This window comes from Anthonomus grandis, chromosome 14 (genome assembly GCF_022605725.1).
Source record: "Anthonomus grandis grandis chromosome 14, icAntGran1.3, whole genome shotgun sequence".
Classification (NCBI taxonomy): domain Eukaryota; kingdom Metazoa; phylum Arthropoda; class Insecta; order Coleoptera; family Curculionidae; genus Anthonomus; species Anthonomus grandis.
Genome location: NC_065559.1, coordinates 13457070 through 13481219, shown reverse-complemented (window position 1 = coordinate 13481219; position 24150 = coordinate 13457070). Strand labels below are relative to the sequence as shown.

The 24150-nt window shown below is 35.9% G+C and overlaps 1 protein-coding gene across 6 annotated transcripts in view; it reads left to right on the top strand.

The window, feature by feature from the left end:
• LOC126744651 (protein Fe65 homolog) overlaps nucleotides 1–23528 on the top strand; it is a 148752-nt gene extending 125224 nt beyond the window's left edge. For all 6 annotated transcript variants that reach the window (XM_050452165.1, XM_050452161.1, XM_050452164.1 and 3 more), the window contains 5 exons: nucleotides 6566–6816; nucleotides 6879–7081; nucleotides 7135–7311; nucleotides 7369–7539; nucleotides 22841–23528. In XM_050452165.1, coding sequence (XP_050308122.1) covers nucleotides 6566–6816; nucleotides 6879–7081; nucleotides 7135–7311; nucleotides 7369–7518 — 781 coding nt within the window. In that variant the 3' untranslated portion in view covers nucleotides 7519–7539; nucleotides 22841–23528. The remainder of the gene's footprint in view (nucleotides 1–6565; nucleotides 6817–6878; nucleotides 7082–7134; nucleotides 7312–7368; nucleotides 7540–22840) is intronic.
• Nucleotides 23529–24150: the final 622 nt, after the last annotated feature.

The following is a 24150-nucleotide window of genomic DNA, read 5'->3' as shown; positions in this document are numbered from 1 at the left end:
ATGAAGACTTTAATAAACACCCTATTTAAATTAAATTAAGGTGTTTTACTACTGAGTGAGTGAGTGTGACTGAGGCAACTGACCGTACAGAGAACCCACGAAGCCGGCCTGATAGGTTCTTTTTTTTTGTTCCATATTTTAAATTTAACAGGGTTTCTGGAACCTATCAGATCTAGGGAGTTGTTCTTGTTGTTTAGAACTCTTAAACCAAGACCGTCGAACAAACTCAACTCCCTAGAAATAGCCCCTGTAAACCGGATAGTCTTGCCGGGATAATATTTATAACATAACAAACAAATTATTATAGCAGTTTTACAAAGTATAGGCTTTGCCTAGGATGAACACTTCATAACTACGACCTGTCAAGGTGAAGTATGTTATTTAGATTTGTATTCGGATAGAAGGCAGCCAAATCATCAAACATCTAAAGCGTTATACGATAGATTAGGCGAAACGGGCTCATTTCGTTCAAAAAACGTAAATGCGGGAAGACCAAGGATAATTGGAGCAGATATGGAAGATGAAATTTTGGTTCGTGTTATCGAAAATCCTGAAACCAGCACAAGACGTATTGAGGCAGCTACTGGTGTAAGGAAATCTTCGGTGTCGAAAATTATACGCCAAGAAAAACTGTATCCGTATCATTTCACTCCAGTTCAAAATCTTCTTTCTCAAGACTTTCCTGCAAGACTCCAATTCAGTCAATTGTTAAGAGAGCGCCAATTGAATGATCCATTTTTTTGTAATAAAATTTTATTTACGAATGAAGCCACGTTCACAAGGAGAGGTGTTTTTAATTGGCGTAAAAATCATATCTATTCGATGGAAAATCCTCATGCTTTCCAAGAACACAATTTTCAACATGAGTTTTCAATAAATATTTGGTGTGGTATTTTTGGGGATTGTATTGTGGGACCGTTTGAATTGCCAGCTAAGCTTAATGAAGAATGTTATCTAAATTTCTTGAGGAATGATCTACCCATTCTTCTAGAAGATGTGCCCCTAAATTTAAGACGTGACTGTTGGTATATGCACGATGGTGCACCAGCATATTTGTAAACGACGTCCATGATCGCGATTCGGTTCTAGCCCGAACGCTGGTGTGTCCTCTTCCGTAAACAGCATACGATATTGCAAAATCTGTCTAGTAAATAGCATTCGTGATTGCAAATCGAATTTGTTTACTTATAATTCGTATTATAAGTAAACAAATTCGATAGATTTTTGGCTTTTTTATTGTAAATTTAATAAGGAAATGTATCCTAGGTATTAGATAGTTTATATTTAGGGAAAAAATATAAATAAATACGTTAAGTACATTTTTATGGCATGACGGAACACGTTTAACGTATTGCGTCATTATATCTCTAGATTTTATAGGTATTAAAGAAATACCTCGTGAACAATTTGTGGTGATACGAACAAAGAAATCCTAGCGTTAACCAAAACTAAAAAAATTGCAAAAACTACACACAAAACTACAGAAAAATATATTTTTAAAGTTTACTGTAAAACTGATCACATGATTGGGAGCTAAAACTTTTTTTACAGAAATAATATTTATAATTTTCAATACTAGAACTACATGCTTAAATAACATAAAAATAATAACATATTTTGTTTTATTTTTCAATTTTTCTTGCACCTAAGGGCTTATTGTCTTTAACGCATTCTTGCAAATTATGAGGAGCCAAGTATCGTTTAAGGGTGCTATTTGATTTTTTCCTGACTGGAATCGACGCCTTCCTGTGAATTTTGTTTTTTTACGCACACTAGCAGTCGGTTGAACCGATATTTTTATACCTTTACGAGAAGTGTGAATTAGTCGTTTTGTTTTTGTGCTAACAGATTTAAAGGCAGTATGTAAACCACTTAAAAGTGAAGAAGAACTTTTAATATTCTTATTATAAATTGTTCATAAAGGCATTTATTCCTTCTTAAAAGTTTTCTGGGTCATCCTTTAGATTTTTTTCAATATCAGAAACGAATTTTTTTGCAAATAGTTTCCATTTACATTCAAAATTATAACTAGCGTTTACTTCCTCTAAAATATGATTATTATCATTTTGTTCAAATTCGTCATCGCTATTTTGGTCACACAAAGATGATATTGGGGGTCTGTTCAATAAAGAATCATTACCTTTCGTTCCTCTTGAAGGGCAGGATTCCCCGTCCTTTAGTAGCAATGGTTATAGTAGCTGTTCAGGAGGGCTGATTCCAGTAGCTATTTTATATAAAATGGTTTTTTGAACACCCGATAATATATTGCATGCTGAAGTAATGTGGTATTTTTTAATGACAGCCGATTGGTGTTTACAGATTTTCCCTGTATGGCCTTCAGGGCAAGAGCACGTACAAATTTGCATACCAACATAATATTCTGTACTGGTAGACGAACTTAACACTGAATACTGGAAATTATTTAATTCATTTATGTTGTCGGGGCTTACATCCATATCATTTGCTAAATATTTTCTAATATCCACTTTTTTCATCACTGCATCTAATAATCTTTGTTTATAATAGGCGTTAAAATTGCTTGTAATAAAATCTACTAAATGAACAAGATTATAAGCCTTGGTTCTTTCTAAAGGAATGTCCTTAAATAGTTTAAACATCACTTCAACTATTTTATTCGTATTAGAGCCTCGCGTAAGAAACTGATTTCTATAGAAAAGACACCAAGTAGCTTTTATAACAAGTATTTTCTTAACATAATTTTGATATTTGGGATACTTGGATGTTTTCTCGAAGAATTCTGAGATATTGGATTCAACTTGATCCTCGCTTTGATTTGACATTAAAATATTTCTGAAATATCTGTATGCATCTTGCCTATCTTCAAGCATAATGTTGTTGCTAGCTGTACAAATCCATTTCCAAACCGATTTTAACACATGAAATGTGCAGAGTAGCAACGTTGGCTTTGGCGAATATATCTGAAGTACTTTACGCTCTTTTAAATCATCGTCAGTTATAATAACAGAGGGACTTATTTCCGTTGGCATGATTTCTATTACTGCTACATCAAACACCTCAGTTTTTTCAGCAGTCGTGATGACACACCCAACCGGAATACCTCCTACCGAAGACTGCGTTACAAAAAAAATATCTTGTGATTTTCCACATCACAATTTCCGGTGGCATCCACAAATAATATTTCAGAGGTTTGAGTTAATAAGTTGGCTCCTCTTTGCATCATGGGTTGGCTGTAAAACTTCTTGGATTTTAAACAAAGTTTCAGTAGAGGATAAATTTTTATTCAACGTATCAAGCATGTCTTTTCCAGATCGAGCACCAAATGATTCTTTGAAATACTTTTTCCATATATTGGAAAAATCACTTTTTGTTGGAAAATAATGCATCATTTCATGATAATCATTGCCAAACATTTCCATCTTTAAGAAACAGAAACTGTGGTAAGCCGACGACACCGAGTGGCCTCTGTCAAAATACTGAAGAATTTCTTGAATGGTTTCATTTGCAATAGGTCTCTTTGATAAAGCAGCCGCGCTGTCAATTGTATGATTGTGATAATTTGTAAACACAATTAAACATGGCCAGGATTCTGCAATGGTGTTGGGCTGATTTGCTCGAGAATATTGGGGAGGAACACGATTAACAGAGACAATAATTTTAGCAGGACAATTTGTGTTTCGCGATGCATGAGCCTTCTTTCGATCAGTTTTGGAGAGTTTGGTTTCTCGGGTGTTAACGCGGCAATAATAATACCGTTTAAGCAAATTCTTTTTTGCTGTCTTCAATGGATTTTGAATGGTTTTTTTGATGCTCCAAGCCGTTTTGGTAAGTATTTGATAATCTGACATCCATTTCTGTAAAAAAAATATTTATTTAAATACAAGAAAAAAAATGGCTTTTAAAAAGTTTTTTGTTTTTTTCTAAATTCCTTAGCATGTGAAATTTCCTAAGGCTAGTTTTAAATAAAAATTGCTTTACTATAATTGACGTTTAATGGTCGTTTGGTACAGGGTCTTAAAAATACAGAAACTACCCATTTCTCCTGCTTAAGGGATGATATTTTTTTGGCAAATTATTTTAGATTTTCCTTAGCTATCTAAAACTGAAAACCATATGTCTCTAGATATTACCGTTTTCGAGATGCAAAAACTACCCTTTTCACCCCTTCTAGGAGTTCAATCGGGTCATCCCTTTCCAATTTTTTTGAAAACCCTTGCTCTACAACACGACTTACAAAAAGAGTTTTCGAACCAGTGTTTTCGAAAAATATACCTAAGATATGAAAAAACCAACCCCGAATAAATTATTCACAAAACGACTTCCTACTACTCTACAGCAACTACCCTTTCCGATTTAACAAATAATACCACCATTTGATTTTTTTACAAAATGTGTGCAATGCTAGTTTTTTTCTAAAATTTATTTAATTTTTGAATCTTTATACTTTGCCTAGAATTTCAAAAAATAAATTTACTTTTTTAACAGGGGCGCAAATATGGCGGGGGGGCTAATGGCCGTAATTAGCCCTATGTTTAAACATGCATGGGGGGGCTAATTACGCCCATTAGCCCCCCCAGGAATGTTTAAACGTCACTTTTTGTACATGCATCATACATTGCAAAACCTAAAATAACAAATGTTTTAAGTCAAGATAATTATAATTTTTGTCTAATTACAATATTTGTCTAAAGGGGTGTCTTACTATCGACCATAGTAAGACACCCCTATATGTACTTCCTCATCCTAATATTTTTGTAAACATAACCCTATTTTGTGTATCTCAAATATTATAACTTGTTAATAACTTACTTCAATTTCTTACTTTTTACTGAATGGTGTTCTAATACTTTTTCCATCTTCATCTATTAATTTATACTTGTAGTTTGGGGGCAAATTCATTATTTTTTGTAAAATTACAATATTGAAAACGACGACACAACACCTTTAATGTACTTATGGAGCGAGGATAATGAATATAACTGCATTACTTGCAAATTTTGCGATCCTGAATGCTGATTACGAGCAGCCCATCAACAAATTTCGCTATATCGTCCGCCGTTTACGAGAGCCTTAAAATTTGTAATCACGGATGCTATTTACTAGACGGATTTGCGATATCGTATGCTGTTTACAAAAGAAGTTCGGGCTAGAACCGAATCGCGATCATGGACGTCGTTTACAAATATGCGCACCGGCACATTATTCACTGCAAGTCAGAAATTACTTGGACGAAATTTATCCTCATAAATGGATTGGTAGAGGTAGTGAATATCCGTGGCCTGCGCGTAGTCCCGATCTTAATCCCTTAGATTTTTATTTCTGGGGCTACTTGAAATCACTTGTGTATAAAAATAAAATAAATAACCGTCAGGAATTGTGGCAAAAGATCGTGGAAGGAGTCAATACCATCAGGGCCCAAGAAGAATCATTGTTTGGATTTAGGCAAAATTTAAATAAAAGAATTAGACAATGTGTCCTAGTGGATGGTGAACATTTTGAACAATTATTATAATCAACAGCCTTTTCTAATTTTATCGTTGTTGATTAAATTTTAGATTAAGTGTTCATACGTAACCTAATTAAAAAATGCGTTTATTTCGAAAACGGTCTACTTTTTGGAGAAAGAAGTATACCTTTTTTGACTAGAATTAAATGCTGTTTTATTATTTTCACTCGCAAATGTACGTACAGGGAGGTCAAAAAAGTTAGAAAGACCCTTTAACCCCATACAACAACATTGAGTAATTAAAAGACCTTTTTAATTACTCAATGTTGTTGTATGTGGCGCCATCTAGTGGCAATGGCAAAATAGATATCATATTCGTGTTCTTCATCCCAAATAAAAAAGAGTACGCTAAATTTTAGGTCAATCTGTCCAGTGGATTCCAAAATATTTCAATAAATGTTTGGTAAAAAATTAGTTTTAACACCCTGTAGAACGAAAACCAATAACATTTTGCTAAGCGAAAGCTAAAATAAAGCTAAAATCGAGACTGTTGTGTTCAATGAAAAATATTTATAGTATTTAAATCTGTAGTTCCAATAAACATGTCATTCCCGTCAGGTCAAAGAAAATAGATTATCGTTGACGGCAACTATAGATAGCCCAAGAAGAACCAGTTTTTCAAAATTTACGTTTAAAAAGTGATTGACAATAAACACGATAAGTTATTTTTCTATGATTTTTTAAGGTAATTTTAAGATTTGAAATCTATTCATAGCTCGAATTCAAAATTAAATGTAATAAATCGTTTTGACAGTATATATGTGACAAGTGAAGTTTGTTTTTAGATTATGTCTGTCTATTGAAATACGTAAAGATAAATATCACATTTAAAATTAAGACAATTTTCCGTTAAACTAGAAGTGACGGAAAAGCTGGACACGTCAGAGTGCGCGTCCACCTAACATGCTTATGTACCTAATTCCATTTGTTTGGTTTAAAATCAAGAAGTTAGTGTTCCCTTTACCGTGAGCCAGCGCTGGTTGAGCATTTTTAAAATCTAAAATAAAAAACATGTTCGTACTGTATTTAGTCCATTTGACCAAAAACATTATTACTTTATTGAGTTAAGTTATTTTGTAGGGATTTCGCTTATGTTGCCCGAGACCGAACTACACGCAAACATATGTGCCATGTATTTAGGTGCGACATGCCAGCTCGTACCATCGCTAATACTCTACGCGACATTTGTAAAAAAATAATGATCGAAAGAAGCTTGCAGCAAAACTTAGGAAAGGTAATTGTGGATTCCAGTGGTAGGAGCGTGGCTACCAGACCTTGTAATTTACCAACTGAGCATCGCCGACCTGCAAGAAATAGTCAAATGTTTGCCTGTAAGTTTGTACATGGTTCATTGTACCTAATCAAAAATATTGTATAATATATAATATTTTAGCTCAATCTTTTCCTACCCCTATGGAGGAACCAAAGAAAGTCCTACGTGCTCAATATTTAGGGTGCACACAGGTCGCCCAGCCTACGGGTATGGAAGTTTTAAATGATGCCATTGATAAACTAGTCACTGCATTGACTCCTGACAAGTGGCAACCTGTAAACATTTCCATAGCACCTTCAATGATATCAGTCCACCATCCTTCGGTACATAAATCATGGCTGGGGCCGGTTCGAATTAATAATATTTTGTATTACAGGATGATCGTTTGTTAGCCGAATGTCGAGTAAGATATTTATCCTTCTTAGGAATAGGGAAAAACATCAAAAACTGCGCATTTATAATGCACACCGCTCAGGATACTTTTATGGCTCATATATTTTATTGTGAACCATCTTCCGGAGCATTATGTAAGACAATTGAGGCAGCTTGCAAAGTGAGTTTTTAAGATGGTAAAATTAAAAAAAAAATTATTATATTGGGTTTTTTTTAGTTAAGATATCAAAAGTGTTTAGACGCTCATCCACAGGGTATAGGTAGCAGTAGTAGTGGAGTGCATACTCCTGGCAGTAGTATCGGTGCCGCGTTAAAATCAATAGTAGGCTCACTTAGGGGAAGAAAGAGCAAGAGCACTGAGTCTTGAGATGAGGTACCCAGCTTAAAGGTATGTTATTAATACCACTTTTTCTTTTACATCTTCATAATTAGTTTCCATTTTACAAAATAATCTAACAGAAACAGAGATTAGGTGAAAAATTCAAGTCAAACGGATTGTTATCTCCCTACAAAATTTGATTTAAAATGAAGTTAAAAAACAAAACAATTATTTTTTAAAACTAGTCTTTCAACATTTTTGTTGCACAAAATTAAATAAATGCGTAAACCTAATATTAACAAAATAACGACAAGACATACTGTTTTTTGCTTTATAATTTAATTTTTTTATTTATGTAATTAAAACCGGCATAATGTAGGTATACCCTGGTTTTATTATTGAAACTTAAAAAATAAACTAGAACCTGGTCAGTAAAATAAATTATTTTGTTAGTAATAATTGTCGTAAGCCGTAAAAATTCCGATATAAAATACAAGTGCTAAATAACCATTGATTTTTTTATCTATCAGATTGGATACTATATGAATTATTTAAACCTTTATTATAAACCTGAAACTCTTCTCTTTACAAACATTTAAAATTTAAAAAATATTTTTAATAAAGTTCAATATGAAACAAAATATATTATTAAAAGTAAGAAAAAATCATAACAAATTTCTTTTAAATTTTCTATATGTCTTTGTCAGGATTTAAACACCTTGATCATAGTCTCTCATGTGAGTGATTTCAGCAACTATTTTTTTCTTTTTTGGCCTACTTTCATGGTGTATTAATAAACGGCTATATCTGAGGAGCCAAATAATAGCTAACAACAATTTCTATAATAAGGAGGGGGCAACAAAATAATTTTATATAGAGAACTTGTTTTCACCTACCCCTTTACTCATAACTCTATAATCTACAAAGCTACGTTCGATGTAGTTTTTTATTTATTAAATAAAATAATATTTAATTGAATTAAAATTGCATCTTTCTAGGCTTATTCTAGTTAGACTGTAGGGAGGGTGTTTGGCGGTTCCCAACCCATTTCTTCCAATCTAGTCCTTGTCAAAACTGCGGTCTGAGGTCAGCGTTGTCGTGAAGAAGGATAACCTCTCTAATGGGTATACCCCGCCTTTTTGGTTCGATAGGCGATTTTTGTGGACTGTGGCAATATTAAGCCGCATTCACTGTTCGTTTATTGAGAAGAATATTAATAAGCAAAACTTTTCGAGTTGAAAAAAACCGTTGCAAGAACTTTTACGGTTGAAAAACAAGTTTTTGGGCTGTTTTTGAACTGGGTAACCTTGTTTCTTTCTTTCACCAGTTTTTACTTGATATTTTTAACTCAGGAGTATAATGGTGGATCCATGTCTGATTACATGTGACAAAAAATTCTCATTTTCTTATTGAAACCGATTTAGAAGTCCATCACCTTCAAGAAGCTCTCGAAAGCACAGATTGTAATTTGTGACATTTGACCTTGTGATGGCGTCGATCGTGACTTTCATTTTCGACACATTGTCGCCCATCCTTAAATTCTCTAGCCCATGTATGGCACTCCAGTCTGGGGCTGTGTATCCACCCCAAACGAGTAAAAATGTCTGCGGTTTAGTATTTTCATTGGTTAAGAACTTTATGATCATGCGTTGTGCAACAGGCGAACCTCTTGCTCGATCATGGCTACACTGAGAACTTCTTTTTGTGGCAATAATTTTTTCCAGGCTAGCTTCTAGGCTATTGCCGATCTTCGGAACTGTAATCTTTCCCGTAATTTAGGTGCCTATCTTTTTTCTTTGTGTGAAGTTATCCATAAAATGCCAGCCATAAAGTTACCACTCCGCGGGACCGGCCTACTATTTGCGTCAGGCCTGATATTTTTAAAAATCTCACGAAGTGAACATCATCTGTAAAAAATTACGTAATAGTACTAATTTTTATCTTTTTTATGCATTAAAAAATAAATTAAAAAAAAATTAAAAAAAATAAATTTTTAAAAAACAAGCGTACATAAGGACAAATCATATTTTTTAATGTTTAATATTAGTTATTTCATTTTAATAATTTCTGATATTTTATGGTGGATGAGTTCTTATATTTTAATATTAAGATATTTTTTCTTTCGATACTTTTAAATATATATAAATTTAAATTCTATCTCATAAATAAAAATAAAATTTGAATGGAATCCAGTTTTTTTTTCGTGATTTTGTATTACTTGGTGCCCTCATATTTTTATGCAAATCAAAGTTTAGGAGTTTTGTTATAATAGAGGTTTTTGAGACACTCTTAAGTATACACTAACATAAGTTAAAATAGTTGCCACCCCTTCATAACTTCTATAAAAAATTTAATTTGGACAAAATCCCGATTTTTTCAAGAATATTAAATATTTAGTGCCCTCTTACTTTTATGCAAATCGGAGTGCATAAGTTTTGCTTTAATAGGGATCTTTTCTTGAAAAAATCGGGATTTTGTCCAAATTTAATTTTTTCTAGAAGTTATGAAGGGGTGGCAACTATCTAAACTTATGTCAGTGTATACCTAAAAGTATCCTTAATATCACTATTAAAACAAAACTCATGCACTCCGATTTGCATAAAAGTAAGAGGGCACTAAATAACGAAAATTCTTGAAAAAATCGGGATTTTGTCCAAATTTAATTTTTTCTAGAGGTTATGAAGGGGTGGCAACTATTTTAACTTGGGATAGTGTATACTTAAAAGTGTCTCAAAAAGCTCTATTATAACAAAACATCTGAACTCTGATTTGCATAAAAATAGGAGGGCACCAAGTAATACAAAATCTCGAAAAAAATCTGGATTCCATTCAAATTTTATTTTTATTTATGAGATTTTAAATTTATATATATTTAAAAGTATAGAAAGAAGAAATGTCATAATATTATAATATAAGAACTCATCCACCATAAAATATCAGAAATTATTATAATGAAATAACTAATATTAAACTTTAAAAAATATTATTTGTCCTCATGTACGCTTGTTTTTTTAAGATTAAATTTATGTTTTAATGCATAAAAAAGATAAAAATTAGTACTATTACGTAATTTTTTAAAGATGATGTTCATTTCCTTAGATTTTTAAAAATATCCGGCTTGACGCAAATAGTAGGCCGGTCACGCGGAGCGTTAACTTTATGGCTGGCATTTTATGGATAACTTCACACAAACATCTTTTTTTATTTGGTCTCATCCAAGTATTTCAGAGTTGGTGTTACGGTTCGGATCTTATTGGGCTGAAATAGTGAGTATTTTAGTAAATTTAAAATTTGGTGTTTCCTTTTTGTTAAAAATTGGAAGTTTCTCGCGCAGGGCATTAAAGAAATAGGTTTTTAAAAGATGCTCTGGAACTTGGTCAAAAGTCTGTTATCATGGGGTCGGGGTAGAGTTATGTTTGTTTTTAAATATAGTATGTAATTTTATGATGTTCTTTTTACAGGTTCTAGTTTCAGTTCTATCTGTAAGTCGATAGTCCTGATAAACCATCAGGGGCATAAGTGATTCTTCCAAGTATTTTATTTTGAAATGCTTTAAGTTTTTGCAGGTGCGTTTTGGGGCAGGCAATATACAAAGAGCCGGCATACAGGAGCTTGGGTCTGATTATTTGGGTAAATAATTTTTTAGGGAAAAGGGACTTTTTTTGTTTAAAAGTGGCTAAAGAAAATATGGGTTTTAAAGGATTTATTATTTGTGTACGTGAAAGTCTAAATAGTTTAATTGGGGATTGAGCGGGACTGGAGAATTTTGGATCAGAATCTGGGGGAAGAATTTTGGGGAAGAATTTTGGGGCAGGCAATATACAAAGAGCCGGCATACAGGAGCTTGGGTCTGATTATTTGGGTAAATAATTTTTTAGGGAAAAGGGACTTTTTTTGTTTAAAAGTGGCTAAAGAAAATATGGGTTTTAAAGGATTTATTATTTGTGTACGTGAAAGTCTAAATAGTTTAATTGGGGATTGAGCGGGACTGGAGAATTTTGGATCAGAATCTGGGGGAAGAATTTTGGGGAAGAATTTTGGGGCAGGCAATATACAAAGAGCCGGCATACAGGAGCTTGGGTCTGATTATTTGGGTAAATAATTTTTTAGGGAAAAGGGACTTTTTTTGTTTAAAAGTGGCTAAAGAAAATATGGGTTTTAAAGGATTTATTATTTGTGTACGTGAAAGTCTAAATAGTTTAATTGGGGATTGAGCGGGACTGGAGAATTTTGGATCAGAATCTGGGGGAAGAATTTTGGTTAAATTATGGGGAAAATTAAACGAAATCATTTTATGGATTAGACCCTCATGCCATACACGATCAAATACCTTTTCGACGTCCAGCGCTAGCATGAGGGTGGGTTGGGATTTATTGAGCGAGTCAATGAGGCTCTGCGGGGCCCTGCACAGCTGGTGGGTCCCTTACAAAGCTGCATTGGGAGTTTGAAAAGGCTTCTATGCGTGTAAGGATGATTTTTTCGTGGATTTTGCCTAGGGTAATAGACCTATAGGTCGCCAGTTCTGGAGATGGTCTTTATGGGGTTTGGAAATGACTGACTCTGTTGAATCTGGCCTGTGGGTTATATTTATAGCATAGGTGATAGGCTGGGATTGGCTGCAAGCCCAGGTGCAAGCCGGGGCGGGATATTTATTTTTTTCATGTCATTTTAATCGAATTTCTCGATTTCGATCGAAATTTAATTTAAGTCGCTAGAGTTCGAAATTTATTTTTAAATTTCTGCGTGTTCTAATGCTCTGATTCGCTCTTGGATTCTCATATGTTTCCCGTCATAATATATCATAAAATTCTCGATCGTCTCCATTTTGCAGTCAGTGCGGATGTCCATATTCCGCATGTATCGTGGTGCATTGGTGATAATTTTTAGTGTTTTATTTTGGAATATTTCTAAGCTTGGGTCTACTCACCTGTTTATATAAGAGTTTATTGCCGAGAGACATTTTGCTCTTGTGGTTTAGAAGGGGGTATAGGCTCTGTTTAAATCCGTTACACTGATTAATTGGCGTTTTTACATGATAATTGAATGAGTTTCTGGTGTCAAAATAAACCCGAAGGTACCGCACCTCGCTCTTCTAGGAAATCTCCGTGCCAAGTGCCACAAAGTTTAGAATGTCCTGGTTTTTTTTAGTTATTAAAATAGCCTCGTTTTTTTAAAATCTATTTTATCTTTTATGTTTCTCTATGTGGTTTTGTATGTAGGCTGTTATCTGATCCAGTTGTTTACAACTAGCGAATATACTGGTTTCGTCAGCGAATAATGCCAAGTATATAATAATAAACTGACAACAGAGCTGAGCGTGGCTTCAAAGAAGAACTTCTTCTCCACTCCTTATAGCGGAGTAAATACCGGCTCGAATTCTCGCGTTTTTTTTTTCGAGGTATAACCACATAAGTCCTATACTAAATTATTGGAAATATTACTGGGCATCTGAAACCGAGTTCTACGACATCGCTACGGTGTCCCGATTTTTTATATGTTGAAAAAACTTCAAGAATCGCGATAATTTAGAAACTCAACTTTTTGACACATAACTCGCTCTATCTCAAAAACCGCTCTGTCTACTAAAATGATTTTTTTTAAATTTTTAAACGCATTTATTTGCGCACATATTTCAATAGAAAGAATTGAGGTAGTGTTTTTTTTTGTTATTCAAAAAATTTAAAAAATGTGCTGGTCACCGTTTATGGAGATACCTTTTTCAGCAATCGAAAAACTTTTTTATTTAAAGGAATTTTACCATATAGTCTACGAAGAAAATGTAGCAGATACATTAAAAAAGTTTTTAAAAGAAACTGCAACCATTTATCTCTAATAGATTTTGAGTTATCGATTTTTCAATTCGGAGCTCAAATCGCAAGTGATCGCGCGCCAACTGAAAAGGGATTTATTCCACTCACCGCGGGTTGTAGTCACAGACAATTTCTTCTTTTTACTAACTGTACTTTATTGTATTGTACTTAATTTAACTGCACTTTTTACTACTGTAACAGTCTATTCAGTTTACTGTAGTACGTTTCTGTCTGACGTGCCGGTTAGTGATTTCGATGTAATACGATTTTAATTAGGATTTGGATTAAATAAAAGGCAGAAAATAGGGTTGACAAGGGAAACAAATTCTAAGAAAATGAAAAAAAAAATAATCGGAGTGGCGTTCTGAGGATAAATCGAAATGAGGGTAGTTCTTATGAACGGTTTGCTCCCATGCACTTGCTGCATGTAAAACTTTTCTCCATAAATAAAAGGCACTCGTTACATTAGTTTTTTACTTTCCAAAATTTAGTACATTTCCGATTCCGAATCAGATATTTCATTTTATTGCTGCACGATTTGCATTTGCATTGGCATCAACATTTCAAGTCATGTGTTACACAAACACATCGGGTGGTGCAGCCTCTGTCGGAACAGCAAATTGATAGAGCACTTCGAAGATTTTCCGGTACAGGTTCTTTCGTGGTTAATATAGGAGTCCGATTGTTGTCCACATTGTTCCAACCATAATCGCCAGGATCTTCAGAAGCGGGCTCGGCCAAATGGCTAGTGTGCCAAATTTTCATTTGGTAAATGCACCTGAAATATACGATTTTATGAAATAGCTAGGATGTTGTAATTAATACATTTTTACCTACCTTTTGAAATGCTGCTTAAATGCCTCATCAGTTGGAGAAAGCTCCGCAGCTGTTTTGTTAGTGGTAGTTGCCATGAACAGTCTCAAATCATTCAGGTTTTTGATATTGGCCTTTTTATTTTTGTATAAAAGGAGAATATATTTTGTACTATATGCGATTGCTTCCTTCTCAGGAATATAAGGAATTTTATGCAGCTCTGATAACACATTTATATTTTTATTTAATGTTTCAAAAGCTGTTTTTTTCCCAATTTTATAGAATGCACTGGTGGTGTCACATCCGGTAAGGCAATGCATTATTAAAAGATTTTTGGAAATCTGGGGGCCCAATTTTTCGACGATGTTGTGGATTGCTATATATCGCTTATTCTTACTATGTCCCAGCTGAATAAATAGCTGAGTAGTTTTAAGATGTACATTTGTACTGTAGTAGTGTAGGAGGAGCAGGAACACATCCGTGTCAACTGATTTGACAAGGATTGATTCATACATTTGTTGATCAGCTAGTACATGTAGAATTATACGGGTGTCCGCTTATTCGTGGGCGATGTTCAATATGGTAAATTTTCGGGATATCTATTTTTAGTAATAAGAAAAAGGTCTTTTGGATTTTGAAAACCTCCTGCTACAACCAATTCTTCGTCATCTTTAAGCAATGGTGGTCCATTTTGCACCAAACAGTTTGTCAAAAAAATAAGCAATGATGCTTTATTTGATGAAGACTTTAAAAACTCGTCTAGCTTGGGTACCTTTCTGGAGCCAGAAACCAAAAACTGACTAACGTTCGAGTCGCCACGTCTACATCTTTCACCTTGTTTAACAACTAACTAAACATGAAAGGGCTAGGCTTTGAAAAACTAAAAAAGCACATTTATATTTTTTCGACTCGCCACTAATCTCAACGAAACGGAGTGCGCAGGATTGCCGGGATGCCGCGCCGGTTTATTTGTATACTTATATAATTAAAAAATTTAATATAATAAATACCTAGTAAAGTGTACTTGCAGTGCGCGCGGTTAGTAGAAAGTTGCCGCGGGACAACCTCGAAAGTGTTCCTGCGATTGGAACCCCGAATTGAAAAATCGATAACTCAAGATCTATTAGAGATAAATGGTTGCAGTTTTTTTTTTAATTTTTTAATGTGTCTGCTATATTTCCTTTGCTGTATGGTAAAATTCCTTCAAATAAAAAAGTTTTTCGATTGCTGAAAAAAGTCTCTCAATAAACAGTGACCAGCACATTTTTTAAATTTTTTGATAAACAAAAAAAATACTACTTCAGTTTTTTCTATTGCAATATGTGCGCAAAGAGATGCGTTTCAAAATTTAAAAAAAAATCATTTTAGTAGGTAAAGCGGTTTTTGAGAGAGCGAGTTATGTGTTAAAAAGTTGAGTTTCAAAATTACCGCGATTTTTGAGGTTTTTTGAATATGAAAAAAATTGGGTCACCCTAGCGATGTCGTAAAACTCGATTTCAGATGCCAATAAACATGCCTAATAAGATAGTATAGATTTGATCTGGTTATACCTTCAAAAAAAAAATCGATAAATAAGCGTCTTTCGACCGCGTTTTTACTGCACTATTATAAACCATCAATCAATCGCGCATCGCATCGTCTAGCTTAGAATTACGTGCTAAACGAAATAGAAAAATTAGCGTTTATCTTTGATTCACCCTCGTATTTTCAGAATAAATTGCATTTTAAACGAAAAGCAAACGTATGTTGATTAAAAACAGCTAAAGTATTTAACCAGACACATCTGAAGAGAAATGTATTTCACGTGTTCATTCGCCTACTAGTGAGTATATATTTGAAAATTTTCAAAAAGCGGGCAAAGTTTTTGATTTTCAGAAATTTTATCTTTATAAAATACAGAATTTTCAAGAACTTGGTGACGATGACTCCGACAGAAAAAATCACTGCAGAACCTTAGCTCATCAAAAACATTTGATTTCATAATGAGCCCACTTTATATTTAAATGGGTATCCATGTAAATAAACAAAACTGTCGGTACTGGAATTACCAGAACTCACGAGTAATTACAGGACATACGCAAGACCCTCAGTTATTCTTGGTTGGTATAATCGGAGGTGCAATTCACATTCTGTTACTTATAGAAGGAAATTTAAATATATTTTGATATTCTAAAAAAAATCTACCGAACCTCTAATAGTTTAAGAATTATAAAATTAGAGAGCACAGGGTAATTTATCTTTAGAACAAACTTTATTACATTTTCAATAGGATACCTTTCATTATGTAGTTTCAATTAAGCAGAGGTTAGAATATACCTATAATCCTAATCAATAGATTGTAAAAAAGGAGCTTATTATCCGATCTATCCCCCCTTGATTTTTATTTTTGTGGCTCCCTAATATATCTCCTTTTTAAGAGCAACCTGACTCAATAGAAGAATTGATGACGGATTGCCTACATATTTCCAGAGAACATCTACATTTGTAAATGTAGATCAGGAGTCTAAAAATACATTTCACTTTATCTTGAAAACCGTAAAATCAATTTTGAACATGTCTTAACTTGATAATAAAAAACTGCAATTTTAATTTAACTAAGTAATGTGTTTTTAATAAACTTTAAAAATACTACATCGCAGGTAGCATTGAAAAGCATTTTTTAAGAGCTTTTAAATAAGTAGTCACAAGCAGGCGGTTTCCATTTAAAATTATAAAGTTAAGGTAGCTGGGAGTGAAGGGATAAGTGAAAATGAGTTAGCTGTTCGATTAGCCTCTCCCTATTTTAAAATTTGGTTTCTTCGTTTTTAATGTTTTTGGTTCCTCAGATATACTCATTTTAGGGTCTGTGCCGTCGGCTTGACCCTAATGAGATTACCCTACTTCTTCTGATCGAGCACAAGTGTCATTTACCTCCCCTTTTTACCTATACTACCCCTCTGCGGCATCCCCACCCCCTGCTAGTCCGCTCACCGGATCAACTGACTGAGTTCGCGTCTCCCTGATTAGTACGCTATTGATTTTGGTTGAGTACAAACGTGTCACAAAGTGTTTAACGGCGTAGCCGTTCGAGATTTAATTTAAATCGTAGTGTCCTTTTTTTTTATAACCAAGGTAGGTTGATTAATTTTTTCCTTTTAGTTTAGTGATATATTTTTCTTTCCACCAAAACTTGTGGTATCAACCCTTTTTTGGTCAAGCCAAGAGGAGTCGTCGGCTCCAGCTTTTGGGACGACGGCTCCGGTTTTTGGGACGACGGCTCCGGTTTTTTGGGACGACGGCTCCGGTTCTTGTGACGACGACTCGCGATTTTCTTCCGTCGGCTCGCCGAATCGGGCCGTAAGGCTCCGAGATTTGGGCTGTCGGCTCCGCAAATGGGGACCGTCGGCTCCTAAAGTTGGATGAATTATTTTTTTTTTTGAAATAATTCTTATTCTATTGCAGATGGTTTCGCAAACCTCGCTTCAATATATGTCAGATTTGTTTATGTTGGAAGACGAGGATCCGGAGGAAGATATGATCCTGCAGAGAATAAAGGATCTTGCTTCTACACATTTGCCCGAGGGATGGAAGAAATGGAAGGCTGCTAAGCTATCTAGGAAAGATATTTTGCCTGGCAAGACGGATCCCCAAGTTTTAAATAAGATAAGGTTCGCTTTGCCAACCATTGGACTGGCAGAAGCTTTTGACTCTACAGCCGTAACCCTCTCAGAAAAAAGGTATCGCGAGATAAAACTAAGGATGCTGGACTGGCCTTTCTGCATTGGCCTTATTGTTAGTCCCGCTGCGATTGCAGCTAGAGTTCGTGGCTCTGCGGCTCATGCCGAATTAGTTTTAGCAGCTATAGCTGGTATTAGACCACTAATGCTTTCTCGGCGCGAGGCTTGTCTCCAAATGAAACCCAATTTGTCTGATGCTGAGAGTGATACCCAGTCCTTTAGTTCTCAAAAAAGAGGACGGGAGTCGAGGTTGGACGCACTGGAAAGAAGCACTGGTGATATTCGCAATATGCTTGAAACTCTTTTGGAAAGACGGGAGTTTTCAGATCCCCCTTTATCTATTCAAGGCCAGGTTTTTCCTTCAGATGAGGGGGAGGAGGAGGAGGAAGATGATGATTTGCCTTCATCAGTTATCTCCAAGTTGGATACATCGTTATGAAAAGCACCCCTTTTACAGTCAGTTGTAGGGGAAGACTGGAGTTTTGCTCCAAGCACAGTGGAGCAGGAGCCCTCGATACCGCCTCCAAAGCCAGAAATTGAAGCTCAGGGCATTCAATGCCAGCGCCTAGGATTACAGTCTTTTAATCGGATAAGATACTCTGAGGTTCAGAGAAAGCTCCAAGCTTTTCCTGTTTTCAGTGCGCTTAAGGTTAATTCTCAGATTAAACATATGGCGTATGGCCAGGACCATTTGGTTAGGGCGGATACCACTTTGGCTGCTATAACTCATGGCCTCCTTCTTCAAAGAGAGGCGTTTTCAGAAACGCTTAAAAAGCTAGTAGCAAAACATCCTTCCATAGCCCGGGATGTTCAGCAAGAATTTATGGAGTCTCAGTTTAGGTCTTTATCGGATGACCTTCTGCAATATGCCTGTGGCAGACGTGCTGAGTTGATTGAACTGCGAAGAAGAGCCTTTAAGCCTCGCAGTGAAACTGCTTCTTCTTTATTGGTGGAGATCCCACCATCTTCAACCCATCTTTTTGAGGAGAATTCTCTGTCGGAACTAATAAAACGGCATGAGAATGTATTTCGGACTGTAAATCGTCCAGCACAACAAGTGAGGCATGCATCCTTTCCTGTCAGAAACTCGAGAATACAGTCCCACTCCACGGCAACGGGAAGTCAAGGTCAATATAATAGTGGCAGGTTTCAACCTGCAAGAGGGACATTTCGAGGTTTCTCCGACCGCGACGGCTCATCACGTAAACGGGGTTTTACCTCCGACAGAGATGGTTCAAGAGGAAAGAACCCCGACAAAAAGCGACAGAGGAAGAAATGACTATTTAAAGGAGACTTTTTATGGGGGTCAGCTGAAGGATTTCTTTCCAAGGTGGGTAGCGCAGGGCGCCCCGGAAAATATTCTTCAAATAATTTCCGGTCATTCAATACCGTTTATAAGAAGGCCTCCTTTGATCAGGTTTTCCGATCAGGTTATCAGCGACTTTGCCTTCGCGGGTCTGGAGCAAGAAATCAAGGACATGTTACATCAAAAGGTTCTGGAACCATCAATGAACAAGTCCGGCTTTCTTTCCAAGATGTTTCCCGTCCTAAAAAGCAGCGGTGGTGTTCGTCCAGTTCTCAATCTCAAGCGGTTAAACGACTACTTATCGCCAAAGAAATTTCGACTAATAAGCCATCAAAAAGTTCCTCAGTTTATTCAAAAAAACGATTATCTGGCAAAGTTGGACCTAAGCCAGGCCTACTTCCATGTACCGGTGAAGCCGTCTCACAGGAGATTTCTGTCATTGGTGTACGGCCAAAAAGTTCTTCAAATGGCCTGTCTCCCCTTTGGTCTGTCGACAGCCCCGCTAACATTTGCACGAATATCGAACTGGTTAGCAAGTCAGCTTCGGGAGCAGGGGTTAAGAATAATTGTCTACTTGGACGACTTTTTAATTGCTCATCAGAACCGGGACGTTTTACGAACCCATGTCGACAAGGCAATTTTATTCATGCAAAACTTAGGTTGGGTGATAAATTTCGAAAAATCGGTTCTGGAGGTCGTCACAGTATGCGAATTTCTGGGTTTGATCTGGGACACGAAAAACGGAAGTGTCTCATTGCCGGAACGAAAGATACAATCGTTGAAGCAGGATCTCAGAAACATTTTAGCATCAAAAAAGTGGGATTGGAAAATTGCAAAGAGGACCTTGGGAAAAGTAAATTTTGCCAGAAATGCTATCCACCTAGGGAGGCTGAACTCGAGAGGAATGCAGAGGGCGGTCCGTCTACTTCCTTATCAAAATCAAACAAAACAGTTTGCCATCCCTGCTACAGCGTTAATGGAAATTCAATGGTGGCTGCAGAATCTTCATCAATCCATTCCGATGTTCCCAAGAAATCCCGAAATTTTTATGACATCGGACGCTTCCGACATGGCTTGGGGCGCTCAAGTAGGAGATAAATTTTTATGGGGTCGCTGGAACAGCCGTCAGAAAGAATGGCATATAAATCTGAAAGAGCTTCACGCTGTGTTTCTTGCGATCAAAGCTTCCTCGCACAGTCTGTTGGGAAAGTCGCTCCTAATTCAGTCAGACAATCGATCTGTAGTTGCTTACATTCGCAACGAGGGGGGGACGAAATCCGTATCGATGTTGAACGCCACCAGGAAACTTCTAGAGTTTGCCCACGAGCAACGAATAGTGATCACGACCTATTATCTCCCAGGTCCCTTGAACGATGTGGCCGACGCTCTCTCGAGAAATATGAGGTTAGCGGACTGGCATCTGTATCACAGTGCCGTTCTAAAAATATTCAAAAGATTGGGCAAACCTCAGATAGACTTTTTTGCCTCGAGAAGCTCAAGGGTGGTAAAGCGATATGTCTCGAGGGATGTCAGAGATCGACAGGCAGTCTTCATCGATGCTTTCAGCAGGGAGTGGGCATATCACCTAGGATGGATATTTCCACCGCCGTCGTTGGTCCCACGAGTCCTCCATCATTTGAACACAGCGAAGGGATTTTACATAATGATAGTGCCGAGATGGGAGAAAGTATTTTGGAGATCAGACCTTCGAGCCCGCGCGGTGGCGCCTCCTTATCAAATCCGAAACCAGCAGCATCAACTGTTGGATGCTCAGACGGGCCGACCGTTACCTCAGTCACAAAAAATTTCTTTGGAGGCCTGGAAGGTACGGGGTGGTTCGATATAACCAAGAACTGGGATCAAGATGATAGAAGACTTCTGGAGGGTTCATGGAGAAGATCGACTTTAAAAACTTACGCTTCCCCTTGGAAACAATAAATTTTATGGTGCGATGAAAACGCTATAACGCCTTCAAATCCTAATCCTGGGGAGTTAGCTAGATACCTGTCGTTTCTTCATAGGGTTAAAAAGCTCTCATCTGCCACAATTAAGGTGCATAAGTCGGTTATAGCTACGCTAGGAAACCCTTACGCCTCCATTTCACTTTCTTCTAGTCCTATTGTTAAACATATGGTCAAAGCAATAGAGCTCTCAAGACCACTTCTATCGAAGAAGTCTATCTGGAACGTTGATTCCTTAATTTCCTGGATGAGACAGGAGAACACTAATAGTTTGAGCCTTTTTCAAGTTTCTCGCAGGCTGGCTCTTATTTTACTCCTGGCATCGGGTCGGCGTATCCATGACCTTACGTTACTTTCTATCGATCAGGAACATATGTCGATTGAAAATGAAGCTATATGTTTCTGGCCAAGGTTCGGTTCCAAGACGGACAGAGCTAATCATCGACAGTCTGGTTGGAAGCTTTTAAGAAATAAGGATTTAGAGTTTGACCCAATTTCCTGGACGGAAAGGTTATTATCTCTGGGAGCAGAGCGAAGAAGGGCTAGAACAGATCTTACTAGTCTGTTTATAACAACAAGGGGTCGTGTGGGACCGGCTTCCAGATCGGTAATAGGTGGCTGGATTAGGACAGCTTTTAAAGCGGGAGGGATAAATTCATCTCCAGGAAGCTTTAGATCTGCTGTAGCTTCTGCAAGGCGAGACAACGGTATGCCTTTGGACCTGATTCTTAAATGTGGCAATTGGACAGGAGGTCAAAATGTTTTTAAGCATTATTTTAAGGAGGTGCATAGGAATGGTTCTTTCAAAAAGACTGAAATAATAAGTGATACCTTTGTGCCATTATAACTACGTTTACCTGTTTATGTAGCTAGTTTTACTTTGTTTATTTAGCCTTTGTGCCATTACTGCCGTTACCTGTTTATGTAACTAGTTGTATTTTGTATAACTTTGTGTTATATTTTTTCTTTTGTTCGCGTTCTTGACTTTTTTATTTCTAATAGAAATAAATTTCTGTTTAATGGTAAAAAGGAGAGTTGCATCATTCCTTCCCCCAAATTTCACAGTACGCTATATATACAATAGTCGTCAGAAGCCAAACACTTCTCATTAGGGTCAAGCCGACGGCACAGACCCTAAAATATACAACGTTTTTCCCCCGAAGGGTAAAAAACGAATTATTTTAGGTCTTGCCTAGGCTTGACCCCCGTTAAGTTCTTGACGACTTAATCTTTACATGAGAAGGTACTAATCAGAGAGACGCGAACTCAGTCAGTTGATCCGGTGAGCGGACTAGCAGGGGGTGGGGATGCCGCAGAGGGGTAGGATAGGTAAAAAGGGGAGGTAAATGACACTTGTGCTCGATCAGAAGAAGTAGGGTAATCTCATTAGGGTCAAGCCTAGGCAAGACCTAAAATAATTCGTTTTTTACCCTTCGGGGGAAAAACGTTGTATATTTTAAGTTTTTAAATTGTCCTTAGAATTGGTGTAAAAATGTATATTCAGGCTTTGGAATAAATAACTGACACATGTAAATATGCATTTTTAATAATTCGTTGGCAATTCGGTGCAAAAAAACATACAAACGTAACGTAAGTTTTTTTTATAATAACTCTATTCAAATTTTTTATCAAGAAAGAACCTCTATTCCAACCATGTAATTAATTTTTCCCTTACCACTTACATCCTCCAAATTCTTTTTTAATATTGTCACCTAAAAAAATATCTAAATTGTTTTTATCGCTAATACATTTTTTCTTTTAAAGCCATTGAAGGGAATACGGGTGTCAGCCCAGAGAAAAATAAATCTTCTTTAGTATGGGAAGTCCGATCCGTCATACAAGCACCTGTAGTAGCCATTACTGATCTTAATTAGGAGTCTATAAAAATATAGCAATGCACTTTACTAGGATAGATGTACATTAACAAAGTTTAGGATTAAAGAAGTATTTTTTTAAACTTATTTACCTGCTATTAATTCCATATCTTTAGCAAGTATATAAATAACAACGCAATATTACCTAAAAATTCTTGATAGTTTATAGAAGTTTTAAAAAATTACTTCTTTAATATTAGGCTGTATACGATGATCTTATTATGATTGCGTTTAAATTCATTGTCTAGCATTTTGTAATAGCTGCCTGTGCAGATTAATGGCAAACAAAATGCCAAATGCAACAAGTACTTTTAATGAGCTTCTGCACGTTTCCAGGGTATGATGTATTCAAAAAAAATAATATACGTAGCTCTAATGTTAAACCCTTATTTAAAGATTGGTTGTAAGAAAACCAGAAAGGGTAGACTTCACATTGTATAAGATGTTCCAGACCTATTTAGACATTAAATATCATATAAGCAGAATATTAATAGTTGTATGTTTCGTGGATCATGTTTTGATTAATTTTTCAAGAAAATTTCTTTTTTATATTTATAAAATTTTCAAAAACCCTTTATGGTTATATTCTACCCTTATCATTTCCTATATAAACGGTTTGCAAAAAGTCCTAAAATCCCTTAATAAAGGCGATCATTACATACAGGTGTCACATAAAGATACAGGTTATCTTTTTTAATGTAAATTGATTAATTGTTAATTAACAAGAGGTTAAGAAATTGCTTTAATTCAGTTGTCACTTATCCTATAACGAACATTGAATGAGATCATATACCTCTAAGAGTGAAACTGAAGAAAGTTAAGAAGAAAATGATTCCTCAATGAAGAAGCGTACAAAAAGATCCAGACACAGATTAAGGAAAAGATTGGAGAAGCCAAAGAAAAAGAAGCAGCAGAGAGATGCGCATAAATAGAAATACTACAAGCCAGACACGACAGCTTTAATTTACACAAACATTTAAAAGAGGTAACTAGAAACATTAAAAATCGACAAGTTCTAAAGATCATATATCGGGTGGTGCGTCGCTGAGCGGAACATAGGAAAACCCATTTACATTTTAAGGGGGTCAATTATTGGCTTCCCTGTAAATTTTATAGAAAAAATTTACGTACAAATAAAAAAATTATCATTGACAAACATGATCTAAAAAACAGGTGGAAGGTATACTTGGAAAAGCTTTT